The sequence below is a fragment of the Lucilia sericata genome, unplaced genomic scaffold (genome assembly GCF_015586225.1).
Source record: "Lucilia sericata isolate MDLA Ls3-8-SP2 unplaced genomic scaffold, ASM1558622v1 Contig002030F_arrow, whole genome shotgun sequence".
In the NCBI taxonomy this organism is placed as follows: domain Eukaryota; kingdom Metazoa; phylum Arthropoda; class Insecta; order Diptera; family Calliphoridae; genus Lucilia; species Lucilia sericata.
In genome coordinates this window covers 1-19,961 of record NW_023995894.1, presented here as the reverse complement: position 1 = coordinate 19,961, position 19,961 = coordinate 1, and the positions used below count along the sequence as shown (strand labels likewise).

Below are 19,961 nucleotides of genomic sequence, written 5' to 3'. Positions count from 1 at the left end.
AATTTAGATTCTCTTTGTAACACCATAAAACACCTTGTAAATTTTTTTGTGATTTTTTTTAAATATTTTTTTCTTGGAATTTTTTATTTGACCATAATTGTATAACTATTTTATTACAATTTATTTAAAATAAGGCAATTTTATCACTTGAAGTTTTGTTGTTGGTTTTTTTAGTGGTGTTTTTTTTTTTTTTTTGTTATTAAGAGTTTGTTATTGTTTAGTTGGATATAATCACTTAAAAATATGTTCAGACTTATGTCGTCACTTAAGTTAACCCACTTTATTATGAGACTGTATGTTAGCTACTGTTGTATAGTTAAGAAAATTGTTAAAAAAATTGTTGTTTTTTTTTTGATTTTTAAACAAATATTGTTTAGGAATTTTCTTGTAAAACTTTAGATTTTCCTTTTTTTTCTTTAATTTAAGGAAAATCATGTTAATTTTAATGGTAACACTACTAACACACTTAACAAATTGTGGTTTAACTGCAAAAAACTGTAATGAAAAATTTTCAAAAAGGAATGAACTACTAATACCAAGACAAAACTGTTGAAAAATAGTTTTGTAGTAGTGTTAATGTTATCTAAGAGTGTGTGGGTTAAGCAGGCTTAATTTTAAGTTAAGTTGTTACCCATACTTAAGCAATTGTTTGTTAAGTGTTATGGTATGGGTGATTTTTTCAAAATGCTTTGGTCTTAGTAAAGAAAATTTTAAATTTTGTTTAAGTTTTCAACAAATACAAACTAACTTAAGCTTGGTTGGTGTTAGTAAGTGTTCAAAAAAAAAGCTTTTTTTCTACTCTACTCTCAGTTTCATTTGTATGACCATTAAAAGCTTTTATTAAAGAGTTTAGATATGTTTTGCTTTTGCCTCAAAACACTCTCACTTTCGTTTAAAAGCCATACAAAAACCTTTGGTAAACAACCCACTAATAACCACTCTTGGTCTAAAGTAAATATTTCAACAAAGCTTTGTTTTTGTTTTAATTTTGTTATTAATGTTATAATATTATAAACTAAAACAAACTCAAATTGGAAAAAAAAATACACAATTTTGTGAGTACACGCTCTTTAAGCCATCAAATTTGTTTAAAGCAGAGGTCTCTGACAAAAAGAAAAAAACACAAAATCAAATTTCAAACTCAAATTGAAATTGTGTGTTTTAATCGTAATAAATGTGTGGAGTATATAAGCCACTAACTGACCAAAGACAGCATCCAGTTAAAGGTTTGGAATCGTAGCGGGTTCTACAAATCCTTTATTTGTAGTGTGTTTTTTTATATCAAACAAAAAGAAATCATTTCAGTTTATTTTCCAAAAAAAAAGGTGCTTAATTTTTTTTACTTCATATTTAAAAAAAAAATTAAATGTATTTAAAGAAAATTCTAATAAAAACAATATAAAGTGTTTTATTACAACAACTATATTAAATTATGAAATTTATTTCATTTCAAAATCATTAATTTAAAATTATGTTTTTTTATTACCATTTTTTTGTAGTGAACTAAAGCTGTCTAGAGTTTTTTTTTGCCAAAAGTGGGTGTGTTTATTGTTAATAATAAAATCATCATGAAATTATTTGTAAGTATAAACAATTATTTTTATATTAATTAAAAATATAAAAAAAGTGTCAAGTGCTTAAAACATAAAGAAAAATTTTGTTTTAAATTTATGTTTAATTCTTAAAAAATTTTAGAAAATCCTGCTTTTTTTACAACATTGTAACAAAAACTTAAACAGTTTCTTTAAATTTTTTAAAATTTTATTTCAATTTCTCAAATATTTCAATTTGTATTTCCTAGACAAATCAAAATCTACTCCGTAGTTTTCATTAACCAAAACAGTGTAAAAACTTTAAAATTTTCAGAATTTCAGAACTTGTCTTAAGTTTTGTATAATGTATATCCAGTGGTTTAGTGTTTAGTGTTCTAGTCTGTTAGACCAATGGTTGTGGGTTCGATTCCCATCAAAGACATTGGTAAAGGAGCACACAACAGTGCCCGATGGAAGCCTCTTTGGATTTGATGTTATATACTTACATCCTGCTTTCAAACTAACTAACTAACTAAGTTTTCTTTAATGAAGAAAGTTGTACAGACTCTTTGAAACATTCATTTCGATTCTAGAACTTTAAAAGAAAGTTTAAAAACATAACATTTTTTCATATTTTAAACTTATGTTTTGTGCCTTTTTTTAAGACATTTTGAAACAACATTCTAATCTGCTCAATCACTCTTTAATTTCAAAATTTTTAAAGAAATTTTTTGCTTAAACGTAAACTTAACAACAATTCTGACTTCTAACTCTTTTGCAATAAAAATTTAAAAAATGATCTTAAAAAAGAGAATTTCTAAAAACTGCCCCAACAGAAAATTTACATTGTAAATCTTCAAAAATTCCTATTTTCTCTGACTTTATATTGCAATATTTTAAAAAAGAAACGCTTTTAGAAACGCAGGCGGTTTAAAATTTTGTTGCATTTAACGTGAAACACTTTGGCTTTATATGTGTAAAAAAAACAAACAATATTTTTTTTTAAACAAATGACAGAACGATAAATAGAACTATAGATAGAGAGACAGATACATAGAAAAATATACATACAGACAGACAAACAAACAGACGTATAGGCAGACAGACGGACGAACAAATGGATATCGCTAGATAAAGTTTAATAGAGAACACACATATATCTAAGATAAATAGAAATATAGATAGACAGACAGATATAAACACAAACATCTAGACAGACGGACATACAGACAAACAAACAGATCTATAGACAGACTGACGGACGGACACTGCTAGATAAACTTTAATAGAGAATACATACATCTAAAAAACATTAACTTTCTAGATCATCTTGTTTAGGACCTTTAATGTTTTCAAGGAATAAACAGATCAGATCAACAGACAGACATACAGATAGAGAAAGAGATGGACAGACAGATCAACAGACAAACAGAAAGAAAGACAGACAGACTAATATATGGTTATGGCTAGATATTTCAATGAGACAGACAGACAGATAAAAAGACAGATAGAGGGACAGATAGAGAGACAGATGGACAGACAGAAAGACGGACAAACAGAAAGAAAGACAGACAGAAAAACAGACAGAAGGACATGGCTTCGTTGTCTTAGAATTCTATAAGGAACCAGAAGCAATATACTTTTGTGGTTCTACCAACTTGTTTTGATTTTGTTTGAAATGGAAACCAATCTCTTTTTGTTAGTGGGTATATAAATGTACCTCTTTAAGCTTTATTCCGTAAAACTTAAAATATACTACATCATAAAATATCTACTTCTAAAGATGATCCTTTAAAAACAATGAAGAAAAATCTCATAATTCCTTCACTAATCTTTCGCAATCTTTCAAGTTATGATCGAAATTATCATTAAAATGAGATATTACGATCTACTCTCCTTAAATTTAAGGATTTTTAAAACTTTAAAACGGATATCTTGTTGGAAAGTAAGTCGTTTTGAATAGCTTTATCCCATTAGATATTACAATTTCTTAAGTGTTTCTTAATGATCATATTTCAATTACGATCATATTACTGAAGAGATTAAACTATTCCTAATATCAAGTTGAGATCTAAGAGTCATTAAAACTTTCGTTTGATACAGTGATATAAACTTCAAAATCGTTACTAGTTCTTCTCTTAATAAAGAGATTTTGAGGAATACTCTTCTGAAACAGATCCTTTAAATAGATCTCGTTGTCAACATTGCGAACATTAACCACTTCGTTCTAAAGCTACGATCATCCTTTCCTAAGAACATGATAATATTGTTGCAAACCGTGGTAGCTATAGATAAACGATTGATAACTTTATGGATGGTTTATAGCTAGAATTTTTATGTGAAAAGAGCTTAATAAATCATTAATAACTTTATGCATAATAGAGAGTGCGTTCAAAGATTATATGGGTAAAATCAAAGTGTTTTCTTTTTAAACTATAAAGTGTTCAATAAACTTTTGATAACTTTATGAATGTGAGTAGTAGATTGGTTACAGATTATAGTATGTGTAAAACCAGAGTATCTGTTCTTAAGTTTTATGCAGTATAATTAAACTATTTGGTTCAAAGTATTAATTTGAACACTGGACAAGCAATTAGTCTAAAGTCTTTTGGCTTTGCTGAAGTAAAATAGCAATTAGTAGAAACAATTATAGAAACAGGTTTCTATTAACAAAGAAAAGTTCTTTGAATTCTCTGCAGTTTCTGGCAATTTAAACCTTAATGATTAAAAAAAGAAGAATTCCATGGAACAACATTGGTAGTAACTAAATTAAAGATTAATTTACTTAAAAAGAAAACTTAAATTGTAAAGAACTTTAAAAACTTTTAGAGTTTGAAGATTTTTACATAAAATACACTTTATTCACTTAACAATGAAGGCTCAATAAAGGACTATACACCTAGTCCACCTAAACGTTGTAGTATGAAACTCCTCTTGAACCGCAACTAGCTTAAACTAGAATAGTTTGAAAGACTTAATTTTTAAACAACTTTTCAAACATTTAAGTTTAAGATTTTGCTTTCAAAGACAGTTTATTCATTAATTTAACTTGTCTTTGTATAAGTTATTAGTTTTCATAATAAATGTGTCAAATTCCTTTTCAAAAAATATTTGACTATTAAGTATGTATAGCAATAACTAATACCTATGAGCCTATGATTGACAAACTTGCCCATATTAATTGACACCTGTAATTATTACAGTAGCTTTTTCATAAAAAATCAATTATCTAATCAATATCACCTTCTTTATAACAACAACAACAACTTGACTATTAAGTAATAATTTAAGCGAAAGCATACAAATACCAAAAAAAAATTTGAAAAAACGCCTGCATATCATACATATGTTGCAAAATATATTAAAGCAAAAAGACGCAACAATAACTAAATAAAATAAATACAACAAAATGTAACTAAAACTTAGCAAACAGACAACAAACATTATAAATGTTTTAAACAACAACAATAAGTGAAATTTTCAATAATATAACAAAACCATTTTAAGCTAAAAACTTGACTTGAATGTTTAATTGTACAAATAAAAGACAAAACAAAAACATTAAATAATAAAAGAAAAATATGGATAAATAAATTAAAATAAATTAATAAAAAATTAAAAAAAAAATTATTTTAATAAAAAACTACAAAAACTTCAGTACAATTCCCTTAAACTTACAAAATTGTCTTAGCAAACAAAAGACTTAAGACACATACCTATTTTTGCTTTTATTCCCTTAAGCAAACAACTAACTGGGTTTTCTGTTGTTATTGGTTAATAATTTTTTTGTTTTCATATATTTTACTTAATTTGCCTAAAATCTTGCTAACAAAAACAAAAGACTTAAGACACAAACTTTTTTTCAATTTTCTTTCCAAACAAAACAATTCACTGGGTTTCTTATTAGTTATAGTTAATGAATTACTATTTTAATTTGTTTTACTTATCAATACAATTTTGCTTTTTGTTGTTGTTGTTATTTTCTTTATATGCAAGTAATTTGTTTAACTTTATCAAATAATTGCTTAAACAAACAAAAAACCAAACATTGATTAGCCGGCCTATCAATATGCTTAACAGCACACGCTCAACTCATGCATAAAGAAATTATCCAGCAACAAAAAAAAAAAAAAAAATTAACAATAATTGTTAATATTTCTTTTGTTTTTGTAATATCATATTACCATGTTATATTTCCGTCAACAAATGCCTCCCCAAGTGGGTAATAGACAAAAAAAAAACACAAAATAAAATTGTTAAAAAAATGTAAACAGTTTTTTGTTTATATGGTTTTAAAATTATGTTTAAAAAGCCGGTTAGTTTAACTATGATGAGTAAGATAAAATAGACTTTGAAATATGTATGAGTAAGAGCACAATCACACACACACGCTCAATGAAGACGCAGCGACAAAGCGTTAAAACAAAGAAATTGTTTTGATATTTGAACTAAAAAGGAACGAAAGCAATCAACTTAAAAGAAAACAAAGTAAAATTATAACAGTTAATCGATTATTCGGTTACTCGCAAACCGGTTACTCAGTTAACTGAATAGAATAGCTGTTATAGAGTTTGTTTAATGTATAATTATACCAAATAATTGCAAATCAAACCAAAAATTAAAAAAATTGACGAATAATCGTGTAACTGATTAATCGATTATTCGGTTACTAACAAGCTAGCAGCTTAATCAACTATATAATGTGTTTTTAACCGGAAAAAATTAAGAAAACTTTACAAATAATCGAATAACCGATTAATCGATTATTCGGTTACTCACAAAACGCTTTCACAATTAATCGTATAGAGTATCTGTTGATTTTAGTTTTGTTTAATAAAAGTTTTTTTAATTTAATTGAAAATTAAGAGAATAATTTGAAAATTATATGAATAATTGAATAACCGATTATTCGGTTACTTGGAAATTCGCTGCTGATACACTAAATTAGTTAAACATAATGTAGTTGTTACTATAATACTTAAAAATAGAGCTAAAATTATAAAAATTATCGAATAACCGATTAATCGTTTATTCGGTTACTAAAAAACCGGTTCCCCGATTACACAAATAGATTAGCTCTTATATTAAAGTCTCTTTAAAGTAACTTATTTCAATATAGCTGAAAATCAAAAGAAAAATTTAAAAATTTTATGAAAAAACTAATAACCGATTATTCGGTTATTTGAAATTTCTCTGCTAATAAACTAAATTTAACTAAATAATGTAGTTTTTACAATAAAATTTTAAAATAGAAAGAAAATTATAAAAATAATCGAATATCCGATTAATCGTTTATTCGGTTACTAGCAAACCGGTTACCAGATTACTTAAATAGATTAGCTCTTATATATAGAGTCTGTTTAAAGTAAGTTTTTCTTTGAATATAATTGAAAATCAAGAGAATAATTTGAAAATTATATGAATAATCGAATAACCGATTAATTGTTTATTCGATTGCTAGCAACCCATTCACCAGATTATTTATATAGAATAGATTTTACATTAAAGTTTGTTTAAAGTAAGTCTTTCTTTCAATATAATTGAAAATTCAGCAAATAATTTGAAATTTATACGAAAAATCGAATAACCGATTATTCGTTTACAAGGAATTTCGCTGCTAATAAACTAAATTAACTAAATAATGTGATTTTAACAATAAAATTTGAGAAAATAAAGAAAATTATAAAAATAATCGAATAACCGATTAATTGAATATTCGGTTACTAACAAACCGGTTACTAGATTACTTAAATAGAATAGATTTTACATTAAAGTTTGTTTAAAGTAAGATTTTCTTCGAATATAATTGAAAATGAAGAGAATAATTTGAAAATTATACGAATAATCGATTAACCGATTAATCGTTTATTCGGTTACTGGAAAACCGGTTGCATATTTAACAAAATAATGTAGGGTTTTGGAATAAAATGATGCAAATAATTAGAAATAATCAGAATTCATATAAATAACCGATTACTCGGTTACTTGATTAACCAAATAAACAATTAATCGAATTTTCAATTATTCGACGATAAAAACTAATCGAATAAGTTAATAAATATGAATATTTTTTTCAATATGGGCTTTATTGGGAGAAGAACCGGTTGTAACCGATTAATTTGCATATTTATTTTTTTTCTAGTTTAAATTTTATGTTTAAACTTAATTTTTAATAAAAAAAATCGAAAATTTATAAAAATTAATAAGTTTTTTCTTAACTGGTTACCCGATTAATCGCTTAAGAACCGGTTATAATTGGTTTACTTTCATAGTTGTTTATCTTCTTTTCTAGTTTCATTTAAAATAATGTTTTCTTCTGAAAATCAAAAATTTGTTTAATATTATTTTGTGCTTTTTTAACCGATTAATCGATTATTCGTTAATAAAAGCTCTCAATTTTCAAAAGAAAACTTAACATTATTAACAGTTTAAAGCAAAATACATTTCAAAATTTAACAAAACTGTTTAAGTTTATGTATGTAAAAATAATCCGATTAATCGTTTAAAACCCGTTAGTAACCACTTAATCGATTAAAAATTAATCGGTTTCAAATCAACTTTTTATTATTTCACATTTAATTAAGATTTAATTTTCAAACTAGAAATCGGTTCTTTCAAATTTTCATGAACTGTTACTCGATTATTCGGTAATCTTATTATTTCAAATAGAGATTTTGATCGTTAATTTTTGAGTAAAATATCATGGAAAACATAGTAATGGATTCTAAATTAGTTTAGATTTTTGAATTTTTTTGACTAATTGCTTATTTCTCTAAACGGGTATTCGGTAACCATTTTGTTAAGTTTCACTTAACCTAAACCAATAAGCATTTTTTAATCTTTCAATTGATTTTCGGTTTGATTTTGACTATTTTAGTGGAAATTTTTTTGAAATTGATTGATTTGTAACGCTTAACGCCTTAATTGTGTTTTAATTAACAACCAGTAGCTGCTGGTTTTTATATGTTTCCATTTCACATATTTTGATTTATTAATTCTCTAACTTCTTTTTTAAGTCTTTCTCTGTTTCTTCGCCGCTCATATTTCAAGTGAATAAACTTTTTTTTGCAGCAGGTTTATTTTGAAATTGAAATTTCAGTCAAGTTTTCATTCATGTTTCTGCTCTAGCAGACAAGCTGGCTTATCCCGCTTGTTTGTCGTTTGATCTTAACATTTCAAATATGAGTTTTAACAGACATATAAATTTTATTTCTGCTTAAATTTGTTTAAAAAGATTTGCATAAATTTTGCTTATTTTTGCATATTTAGGTCTTCAAGACAAGGTTTTTGCTAAAGCGAACGATATCATCACCTGTTTTGGTGTGTTTGTTTTAGTTTCTGAAACAAATTCTATAAAATAATGTGAAGTCATTATGTAGTTTAATCTTTGAAACAAAAGGTGTTAATGTACAAGAGATGATTAATGGAAAAAAACAAAAGACTTAAGCCACAAACTTTAAAATGTGCTTAAAATAACAAAGACAGTAATTAAGCAAAACAATAGCTTAAGAAACTTAAAATAAATTGGTTTTATATTTAAACAATTAAAAACTTATAAACAGCAATAACAACAACAATCTTAAGAAACACCTCACCCCCCCTCCCCCAAATTTAACACAAAACAATGAACTATTTAAACAAATTTTCTAAACTTTTTTTTTTTTGTTCTCTCTTCCCACTTTTGTTATTACTTGCAGATCTGTCTCGCCACACTCCTGGTGGCTTCTGCCTGCGCCGAAACTGCGAAAAAGTCTGCCGAAAAGGTTCCTTTGGAGAAGAAACTCGATAAACGTGGTCTCCTCGAATTGGGTTACGGTTATGGTCACTCCGGTTTGGATGTTGGTTATTTGGGTCACGGTTCCATTTCACATGGTCATGGCTATGGCCATAGCGGTAATGCCATTATAGGTCATTCAGCACCAGCAGTCGCTTATTATGGTCATTCTGGTTTTGCAGGTCTCGGTGGTGGTCATGGTGGTGGTGGTGGTGGTTATGTTGTCAGTGGTGGTCATGGCGTGCCTCAAGAATTCCTCATTAGCAAAATGGCTGATGTCCACAAGACTATTACCATTACCAAGGGTATACCCGTGCCACATGTAGTCGATCGTCCTTATCCCGTGGAACACATTAGACATGTCCCTGTACAGGTTAAGGTGCCAGTGCCACAACCCTATGAAGTGATCAAGAAGGTGGCCGTACCCGTTAAGGAATACGTTAAAGTACCCGTACATGTACCACAACCCTATGAGGTTATCAAGAAGGTGGAAGTACCCGTGCATGTGCCCGTCGATCGTCCCTATCCCGTTAAGGTGCCCGTGCCTCAACCCTACGAAGTGATCAAGCATGTTCAAGTGCCCGTTAAAGTGCCCGTACCCCAACCCTACGAAGTCATCAAACATGTTCAAGTACCCGTTAAAGTGCCAGTACCAGTACCTCAACCCTACGAAGTAGTCAAGCATGTTCAAGTGCCAGTACATGTGCCCGTTGATCGTCCAGTGCCCGTGTCTGTACCCAAACCTTATCCCGTTACTGTAGAGAAACCCTACCCCGTGGTAGTTGAAAGAAAGGTACCCGTTCAAGTACCCGTACGTGTAGATCGTCCTTATCCCGTGCCCGTCGATCGTCCCTATCCCGTTAAGGTGCCAGTGCCAGTACCTCAACCCTACACCGTTGAAAAGCATGTACCCTATGCCGTTGATCGTCCCGTACCCTACCCCGTTAAGGTACCCGTCGATCGTCCTGTACCAGTACCTGTCACCAGACCCGTACCCGTTACTGTTGAAAAGCCCGTACCCGTGCCTGTTGCTGTACCCGTAGTAGCCGGCCACTCTGTTGTACAACATGGTGGCGCTGTTGCCATTGGTGGTGGTTATGGTGGTGGTTATGGCGGCGGTTATGGTGGTGGTCATGGTTTCTCCTCCAGCGGCCATGGTTTCTCTTCCAGTGGTTATGGTTTCTCTTCCAGTGGTCATGGTGCCACCGTTATTTCCGATGGTCATGGTTACCACAAAAAGAAATAAGTCTTTTGTCCCAACACTAGGCTTCATTTCATCTAAAAATCCCAAAAAATCAAAAATATGTAAATGATTTCTTTTTGGTTGTTTTTCGCCGCCCCACCGGGAAACAACTTATAACATAACAACAACAACAAAAACTAGTTATAATTAAACTAACTTTCCCCCTCCCTCACCCCTGCCTTTAGTCCTTCTACTCGTCCCTTAACTTTACACATTTTCTATTGTGAAAATTCTTATTCAAAAAGAAACTTTGCCACTAGGTATGCTGATGCTTTACGGCAAAATAAACAAATAAAATTAGTCCCTTCACCTAGCAAAAGTTAATTGTTTGGGAAAGAACCCCTTGAGAAAATATTTCAAACACTGCCAATTTAGTTATTAAGAACAACAACAACAGCATAATCTTAATTTCTAATTTTTAAAATATTATTTCCTTGCCCTTTAGCAAAAACAACAACAACAAAAAAACTAAGTTTTTATAATAATTTTCCTATTATAAATTCTCTTAGTTAAACTAACAACATAATTTAATTGCAGCAATTAAATTAATATTTTTACCTTAAATTTAAACTTGTAATGTGATAGTTTCGTGAAAATTTTGTTTATTTAAGGTAAAATCAATTGTCTTTGGGTTATAATATTTTCTTTTGTTAAAAAAATTCTATTTTTAATAATTTTTTTATAAAAAAAAAAATTATTTTTTTTTTTCTCTTTCTATTTATTTTATTTTGTTTAATTTTTATTTTCTAATAAGTTTTAATTCCCATAGATTTTTCTTGGCTTTTTGTTGTGACTAATTTTATTGTATTACCATTGCTGTTAGCATCGTCTTTATAATTGTTTGTATATTTTTTTTGTGTATAAATTAATTTTTTTCTTTATGTTATTATAAAATATATAATTTTTTTATTATAAAATTTGTAAATAAGTTTATTAAGGAGAACCAATGTTTTTAAAAATGATGACAAAAAAATTAAATAAAATGTATAAAATAAATATTTAAAAAAATATAAAAAAAATTGTTGTTTGGTGTTTTTATTTATGACATGAATTCTAAAAGGATCATTCAAAGTACCTTTATATCACTACAGTAATCCTTTAAAAGGAAAAAAGTACCAAAAATTTCCTTATAGATTCTCATTCAATGTGGAACAAAAACGTATGTTTACTTTCATACGTTTCTGTTCCATATTATAGAAAATTTAAAAAGTACCATTTGAGACCAAAAATAAGTACCAGAAGTACCATAGACACTCATTACATAAGTAAAATTTGCATATTCATATAGCTAATTCAAAAAGTACTATTTTAAAACGAAAAGTATCAAAAAGTTCTCTCCTATAGATTCTTCTTCAATTAAAAGCGTTTTAACTTAGCTATACATGTTTTTGTTCCATATTAGAGAATATGGAACAAACTATACTAGACTATAGACTAGACTATAGACTAGACTATAGACTAGACTATAGACTAGACTATAGACTAGACTATAGACTAGACTATAGACTAGACTATAGACTAGACTATAGACTAGACTATAGATTAGACTATAGACTAGACTATAGACTAGACTATAGACTAGATATAGACTAGACTATAGACTAGACTATACTAGATAGACTAGACTATAGACTAGTATAGAAGACTAGACTATAGACTAGACTATAGACTAGACTAGACTATAGACTATAGACTATAGACTAGACTATAGACTAGACTATAGACTAGACTATAGACTAGACTATAGACTAGACTATAGACTAGACTATAGACTAGACTATAGACTAGACTATAGACTAGACTATAGACTAGACTATAGACTAGACTACAGACTAGACTAGACTATAGACTAGACTATAGACTAGACTATAGACTAGACTATAGACTAGACTGTATAGACTAGACTATAGACTAGACTATAGATAGACTATGACTAGACTATAGACTAGACTATAGGACTAGACTATAGACTAGACTATAGACTAGACTATAGACTAGACTATAGACTATAGACTAGACTATAGACTAGACTATAGACTAGACTATAGACTAGACTATAGACTAGACTATAGACTAGACTATAGACTATAGACTAGACTATAGACTAGATATAGACTAGACTATAGACTAGACTATAGACTAGACTATAGACTAGACTATAGACTAGACTATAGACTAGACTATAGACTAGACTATAGACTAGACTATAGACTAGATAGACTAGACTAGACTAGACTATAGACTAGACTATAGACTAGACTATAGACTAGACTATAGAGTAGACTATAGACTAGACTATAGACTAGACTAGACTAGACTATAGACTAGACTATAGACTAGATTAAGACTAGACTATAGACTAGACTATAGACTAGACTATAGACTAGACTATAGACTAGACTATAGACTAGACTATAGACTAGATAGACTAGACTATAGACTAGACTATAGACTAGACTATAGACTAGACTATAGACTAGACTATAGACTAGACTATAGACTAGACTATAGACTAGACTATAGACTAGACTAGAGACTAGACTATAGACTAGACTAATAGACTACTATAGACTAGACTATAGACTAGACTATAGACTAGACTATAGACTAGACTATAGACTAGACTATAGACTAGGACTATAGACTAGACTATAGACTAGACTATAGACTAGACTATAGACTAGACATAGACGTAGACTATAGACTAGACTATAGACTAGACTATAGACTAGACTATAGGACTAGACTATAGACTAACTATAGACTAGACTATAGACTAGACTATAGACTACTAGACTAGGACTATAGACTAGGACTATAGACTAGACTATAGACTAGACTATAGACTAGACTATAGACTAGACTATAGACTAGACTATAGACTAGACTATAGACTAGACTATAGACTAGACTATAGACTAGACTATAGACTAGACTATAGACTAGACTATAGACTAGACTATAGACTAGACTATAGACTAGACTATAGACTAGACTATAGACTAGACTATAGACTAGACTATAGACTAGACTATAGACTAGACTATAGACTAGACTATAGACTAGACTATAGCTAGACTATAGACTAGACTATAGACTAGACTATAGACTAGACTATAGACTAGACTATAGACTAGACTATAGACTAGACTATAGACTAGACTATAGACTAGACTATAGACTAGACTATAGACTAGACTATAGACTAGACTATAGACTAGACTATAGACTAGACTATAGACTAGACTATAGACTAGACTATAGACTAGACTATAGAGTAGACTATAGAGTAGACTATAGCTAGACTATAGACTAGACTATAGACTAGACTATAGACGAACTATAGACTATAGACTAGACTATAGACTAGACTATAGACTAGACTATAGACTAGACTATAGACTAGACTATAGACTATAGACTAGACTATAGACTAGACTATAGACTAGACTATGACTAGACTATAGACTAGACTATAGACTAGACTATAGACTAGACTATAGACTAGACTATAGACTAGACTATAGACTAGACTATAGACTAGACTATAGACTAGACTATAGACTAGACTATAGACTATATAGACTATAGACTAGACTATAGACGAACTATAGACTAGACTATAGACTAGACTATAGACTAAGACTAGGATGACTAGACTATAGACTAGACTATAGACTAGACTATAGACTAGACTATAGACTAGACTATAGACTAGACTATAGACTAGACTATAGACTAGACTATAGACTAGACTATAGACTAGACTATAGACTAGACTATAGACTAGACTATAGACAGACTTATGACCTAGACTAAGACTAACTAGGACTAGACTATTAGACTAGACTATAGACTAACTATAGACTAGACTATAGAACTAGACTATAGACTAGACGATAGACTAACTATAGACTAGACTATAGACTAGACTATAGACTAGACTATAGACTAGACTATAGACTAGACTTAGACGACTATAGACTAACTATAGACTAGACTATAGACTAGACTATAGACTAGACTATAGACTAGACTTACTAGACTATAGCTATACTATAGACTAGACTATAGACTAGACTATAGACTAGACTATAGACTAGACTATAGACTAGACTATAGACTAGACTATAGACTAGACTATAGACTAGACTATAGACTAGACTATAGACTAGACTATAGACTAGACTATAGACTAGACTATAGACTAGACTATAGACTAGACTATAGACTAGACTAGAGACTAGACTAGACTATAGAAGACTATAGACTAGACTATAGACTAGACTATAGACTAGACTATAGACTAGACTATAGACTAGACTATAGACTAGACTATAGACTAGACTATAGACTAGACTATAGACTAGACTATAGACTAGACTATAGACTAGACTATAGACTAGACTATAGACTAGACTATAGACTAGACTATAGACTAGACCTATAGACTAGACTATAGACTAGACTATAGACTAGACTATAGACTAGACTATAGACTAGACTATAGACTAGACTATAGACTAGACTATAGACTAGACTATAGACTAGACTATAGACTAGACTATAGACTAGACTATAGACTAGACTATAGACTAGACTATAGACTAGACTATAGACTAGACTATAGACTAGACTATAGACTAGACTATAGACTAGACTATAGACTAGACTATAGACTAGACTATAGACTAGACTATAGACTAGACTATAGACTAGAGCTATAGACTATACAGACTAGACTATAGACTAGACTATAGACTAGACTATAGACTAGACTATAGACTAGACTATAGACTAGACTATAGACTAGACTATAGACTAGACTATAGACTAGACTATAGACTAGACTATAGACTAGACTATAGACTAGACTAGACTATAGACTAGACTATAGACTAGACTATAGACTAGACTATAGGACTAGACTATAGACTAGACTATAGACTAGACTATAGACTAGACTATAGACTAGACTATAGACTAGACTATAGACTAGACTATAGAGTAGACTATAGACTAGACTATAGACTAGACTATAGACTAGAACTATAGACTAGACTATAGACTAGACTATAGACTAGACTATAGACTAGACTATAGACTAGACTATAGACTAGACTATAGACGAGACTATAGACTATAGACTATAGACTAGACTATAGACTAGACTATAGACTAGACTATTAGACTAGACTATAGACTAGACTATAGACTAGACTATAGACTAGACTATAGACTAGACTATAGACTAGACTATGACTAGACTATGACTAGACTATAGACTAGACTATAGACTAGACTATAGACTAGACTATAGACTAGACTATAGACTAGACTATAGACTAGACTATAGACTAGACTATAGACTAGACTATAGACTAGACTATAGACTAGACTATACTAGACTATAGACTAGACTATAGACTAGACTATAGACTAGACTATAGACTAGACTATAGACTAGACTATAGACTAGACTATAGACTAGACTATAGACTAGACTATAGACTAGACTATAGACTAGACTATAGACTAGACTATAGACTAGACTATAGACTGACTATAGACTAGACTATAGACTAGACTATAGACTAGACTATAGACTAGACTATAGACTAGACTATAGACTAGACTATAGACTAGACTATAGACTAGACTATAGACTAGACTATAGACTAGACTATAGACTGACTATAGACTAGACTATAGACTGACTATAGACTAGACTATAGACTAGACTATAGACTAGACTATAGACTAGACTATAGACTAGACTATAGACTAGACTATAGACTAGACTATAGACTAGACTATAGACTAGACTATACTACTAGCTATAGACTAGACTATAGACTAGACTCTACTAGACTATAGACTAGACTATAGACTAGACTATAGACTAGACTATAGACTAGACTATACTAGACTATAGACTAGACTATAGACTAGACTATAGACTACTAGACTAGACTATAGACTAGTCTATAGACTAGACTATAGACTAGACTATAGACTAGACTATAGACTAGACTATAGACTAGTCTATAGACTAGACTTAGACTAGACTATAGACTAGACTATAGACTAGACTATAGACTAGACTATAGACTAGACTATAGACTAGACTATAGACTAGACTATAGACTAGACTATAGACTAGACTATAGACTAGACTATAGACTAGTAGCTATAGAGTAGACTATAGACTAGACTATAGACTAGACTATAGACTAGACTATAGACTAGACTATAGACTAGACTATAGACTAGACTTATACTAGACTATAGACTAGACTATAGACTAGACTAGACTAGACTATAGACTAGACTATAGACTAGACTATAGACTAGACTATAGACTAGACTATAGACTAGACTATAGACTAGAACTATAGATAGACTAGACTATAGACTAGACTATAGACTAGACTATAGACTAGACTATAGACTAGACTATAGACTAGACTATAGACTAGACTATAGACTAGACTATAGACTAGACTATAGACTAGACTATAGACTAGACTATAGACTAGACTATAGACTAGACTATAGACTAGACTATAGACTAGACTATAGACTAGACTATAGACTAGACTATAGACTAGACTATAGACTAGACTATAGACTAGACTATAGACTAGACTATAGACTAGACTATAGACTAGACTATAGACTAGACTATAGACTAGACTATAGACTAGACTATAGACTAGACTATAGACTAGACTATAGACTAGACTATAGACTAGACTATAGACTAGACTATAGACTATACTATAGACTAGACTATAGACTAGACTATAGACTAGACTATAGACTAGACTATAGACTAGACTATAGACTAGACTATAGACTAGACTATAGACTAGACTATAGACTAGACTATAGACTAGATAGACTATAGACTAGACTATAGACTAGACTATAGACTAGACTAGACTATAGACTAGACTATAGACTAGACTATAGACTAGACTATAGACTAGACTATAGACTAGACTATAGACTAGACTATAGACTAACTAGACTATATAGACTAGACTATAGACTAGACTATAGACTAGACTATAGACTAGACTATAGACTAGACTATAGACTAGACTATAGACTAGACTATAGACTAGACTATAGACTAGACTATAGACTAGACTATAGACTAGACTATATACTAGACTATAGACTAGACTATAGACTAGACTATAGACTAGACTATAGACTAGACTATAGACTAGACTATAGACTAGACTATAGACTAGACTATAGACTAGACTATAGACTAGACTATAGACTAGACTATAGACTAGACTATAGACTAGACTATAGACTAGACTATAGACTAGACTATAGACTAGACTATAGACTAGACTATAGACTAGACTATAGACTAGACTATAGACTAGACTATAGACTAGACTATAGACTAGACTATAGACTGACTATAGACTAGACTATAGACTAGACTATAGACTAGACTATAGACTAGACTATAGACTAGACTATAGACTAGACTATAGACTAGACTATAGACTAGACTATAGACTAGACTATAGACTAGACTATAGACTAGACTATAGACTAGACTATAGACTAGACTATAGACTAGACTATAGACTAGACTATAGACTAGACTATAGACTAGACTATAGACTAGACTATAGACTAGACTATAGACTAGACTATAGACTAGACTATAGACTAGACTATAGACTAGACTATAGACTAGACTATAGACTTGATTATAGACTTGATTATAGACTAGACTATAGACTAGACTATAGACTAGACTATAGACTCACTATAGACTACACTATAGACTAGACTATAGACTAGACTGTAGACTAGACTGTAGACTACACTATAGACTAGACTATTGACTAGACTTTAGATTAGGCTATAGACTAGGCTATAGACTAGGCTATAGACTAGACTATAGACTACACTATGGACTAGACTATAGTCTATACTATAGTCTATAATATATTCTAGACTATAGACTAGACTATAGAATATTCAGACGACAACTCAATATTCTTATTAGACTAGTCGACGGACTTGTCCACTAGTCCATAGACTTAACCATACTCTTTACTATAGGTTTGTAAGTAGATAATGTATAATTCTATAGATTTGTTAATATACTATTCCATAGACTTCTTCATAGACTTTTTAATAGCTTAGTCATAGAATAGTCCAATAACTAATAATAATACCATTCCTTGTATTAGTTCATAAAATAGTCAAACAAATAATCTATAGAATACTCAAAGGCCTAGTCAAATGACTAGTCCAAAGACTTGTTTCCTAGTGCAGTCAATTGATAAGTCCCAAAATAAGTCTCAAGGATATTCCATTGACTAATCCATAGACTATTCAATAGACTAATCCAGAATCCATGTCAATAGAATTTTCAACAACTATTCCATTTTCCAGTCATATAATAGTTCATACACTTACTAATGGGCTGGTTCATAGACTGATCAATAGACCAGGAAATATACAGGACCATAGACTAGCCAATAGCCTATTTCTACATTCTAGTTAAACGTGTAGTCAATGGACCACTTCATGCATTTGTCAATCGACCCGTGCAGAGTATAGTTGATATTTTGATGAATAGAATCTATGAGCTAGTGACTAGTTAAAATCAATAGACTAGTTAATAGATTAGTACATAAAATAGTTAATTAAAAAGTCAATAGAATAGTATAGCTCATAGAGCAGTTAGTATACTAGTGACTAATGTTTGAACTAGTGACTAGTTTAAGTCAATAGGCTAGTTAATTGAATAGTTCATTCAAAAGTCAATAGACTAGTTCATATAATAGTCAATTGTTTAGTCCATAGAATAGTTAGTTGCACTCTTTACTTAATAATTGTCTCTTTAGGTCTGATCGAGACTCGCACTAAAACCTCCTATTAGTCAGAATTCTTCTGAAAAATCTTCGCCAATTTGTGACTCTCCTGATTTCAACATTTTAAAACAGTGCATTAGAAGAATATTGGCATGACTTTCAAGTGATCTTTTCTTATACGAAATGCTCAATATTTCCATTTAATTAAAAGTTTTTATATGCGAAATCAACTAAACAGGAAATTTGTTATTATTTTCTTCAAACTATTTATTAAAATATTTTAAATTAAAACAGAAACACCTTCAACTTCATACGTTCACATTTCAAAAATTTCTTTAACTAATTTAATTAAACATTAATAAGTGCCATGAACTTGTGTGTTCAGAAATTTCTGTTCACCAACAGGAAAACTAACAACATTTTCTCAGGGAACATTTAAAAATTTCATTAATATATGTATATGTAAGTCATTAAAAACAAAAGACTTAAGACCTAAACTTGCTAAATATGTATCCAGTATTTGTTTTGAATTTTAACAATTTTTTTTTTTAATT

General features: G+C 30.0%; 1 protein-coding gene across 4 annotated transcripts; it reads left to right on the top strand.

The window, feature by feature from the left end:
* Positions 1–1,123: 1,123 nt before the first annotated feature.
* Positions 1,124–11,230, top strand: LOC119613252 (tetra-peptide repeat homeobox protein 1-like). 4 transcript variants are annotated; one of them, XM_037969229.1, is made up of 4 exons: positions 1,124–1,325; positions 1,500–1,580; positions 9,230–9,425; positions 9,489–11,230. In XM_037969229.1, the coding sequence occupies exons 2-4, from the start codon at positions 1,569–1,571 to the stop codon at positions 10,550–10,552; spliced, it is 1,272 nt and encodes a 423-aa protein (XP_037825157.1). In that variant the 5' UTR covers positions 1,124–1,325; positions 1,500–1,568; the 3' UTR covers positions 10,553–11,230. The 4 variants fall into 4 exon arrangements, with proteins under 4 accessions (XP_037825157.1, XP_037825155.1, XP_037825156.1 ...); XM_037969228.1 differs by having other exon boundaries at positions 1,193–1,322; positions 1,498–1,580; XM_037969227.1 differs by having other exon boundaries at positions 9,230–11,230.
* The last annotated feature ends 8,731 nt before the right edge of the window (positions 11,231–19,961 follow it).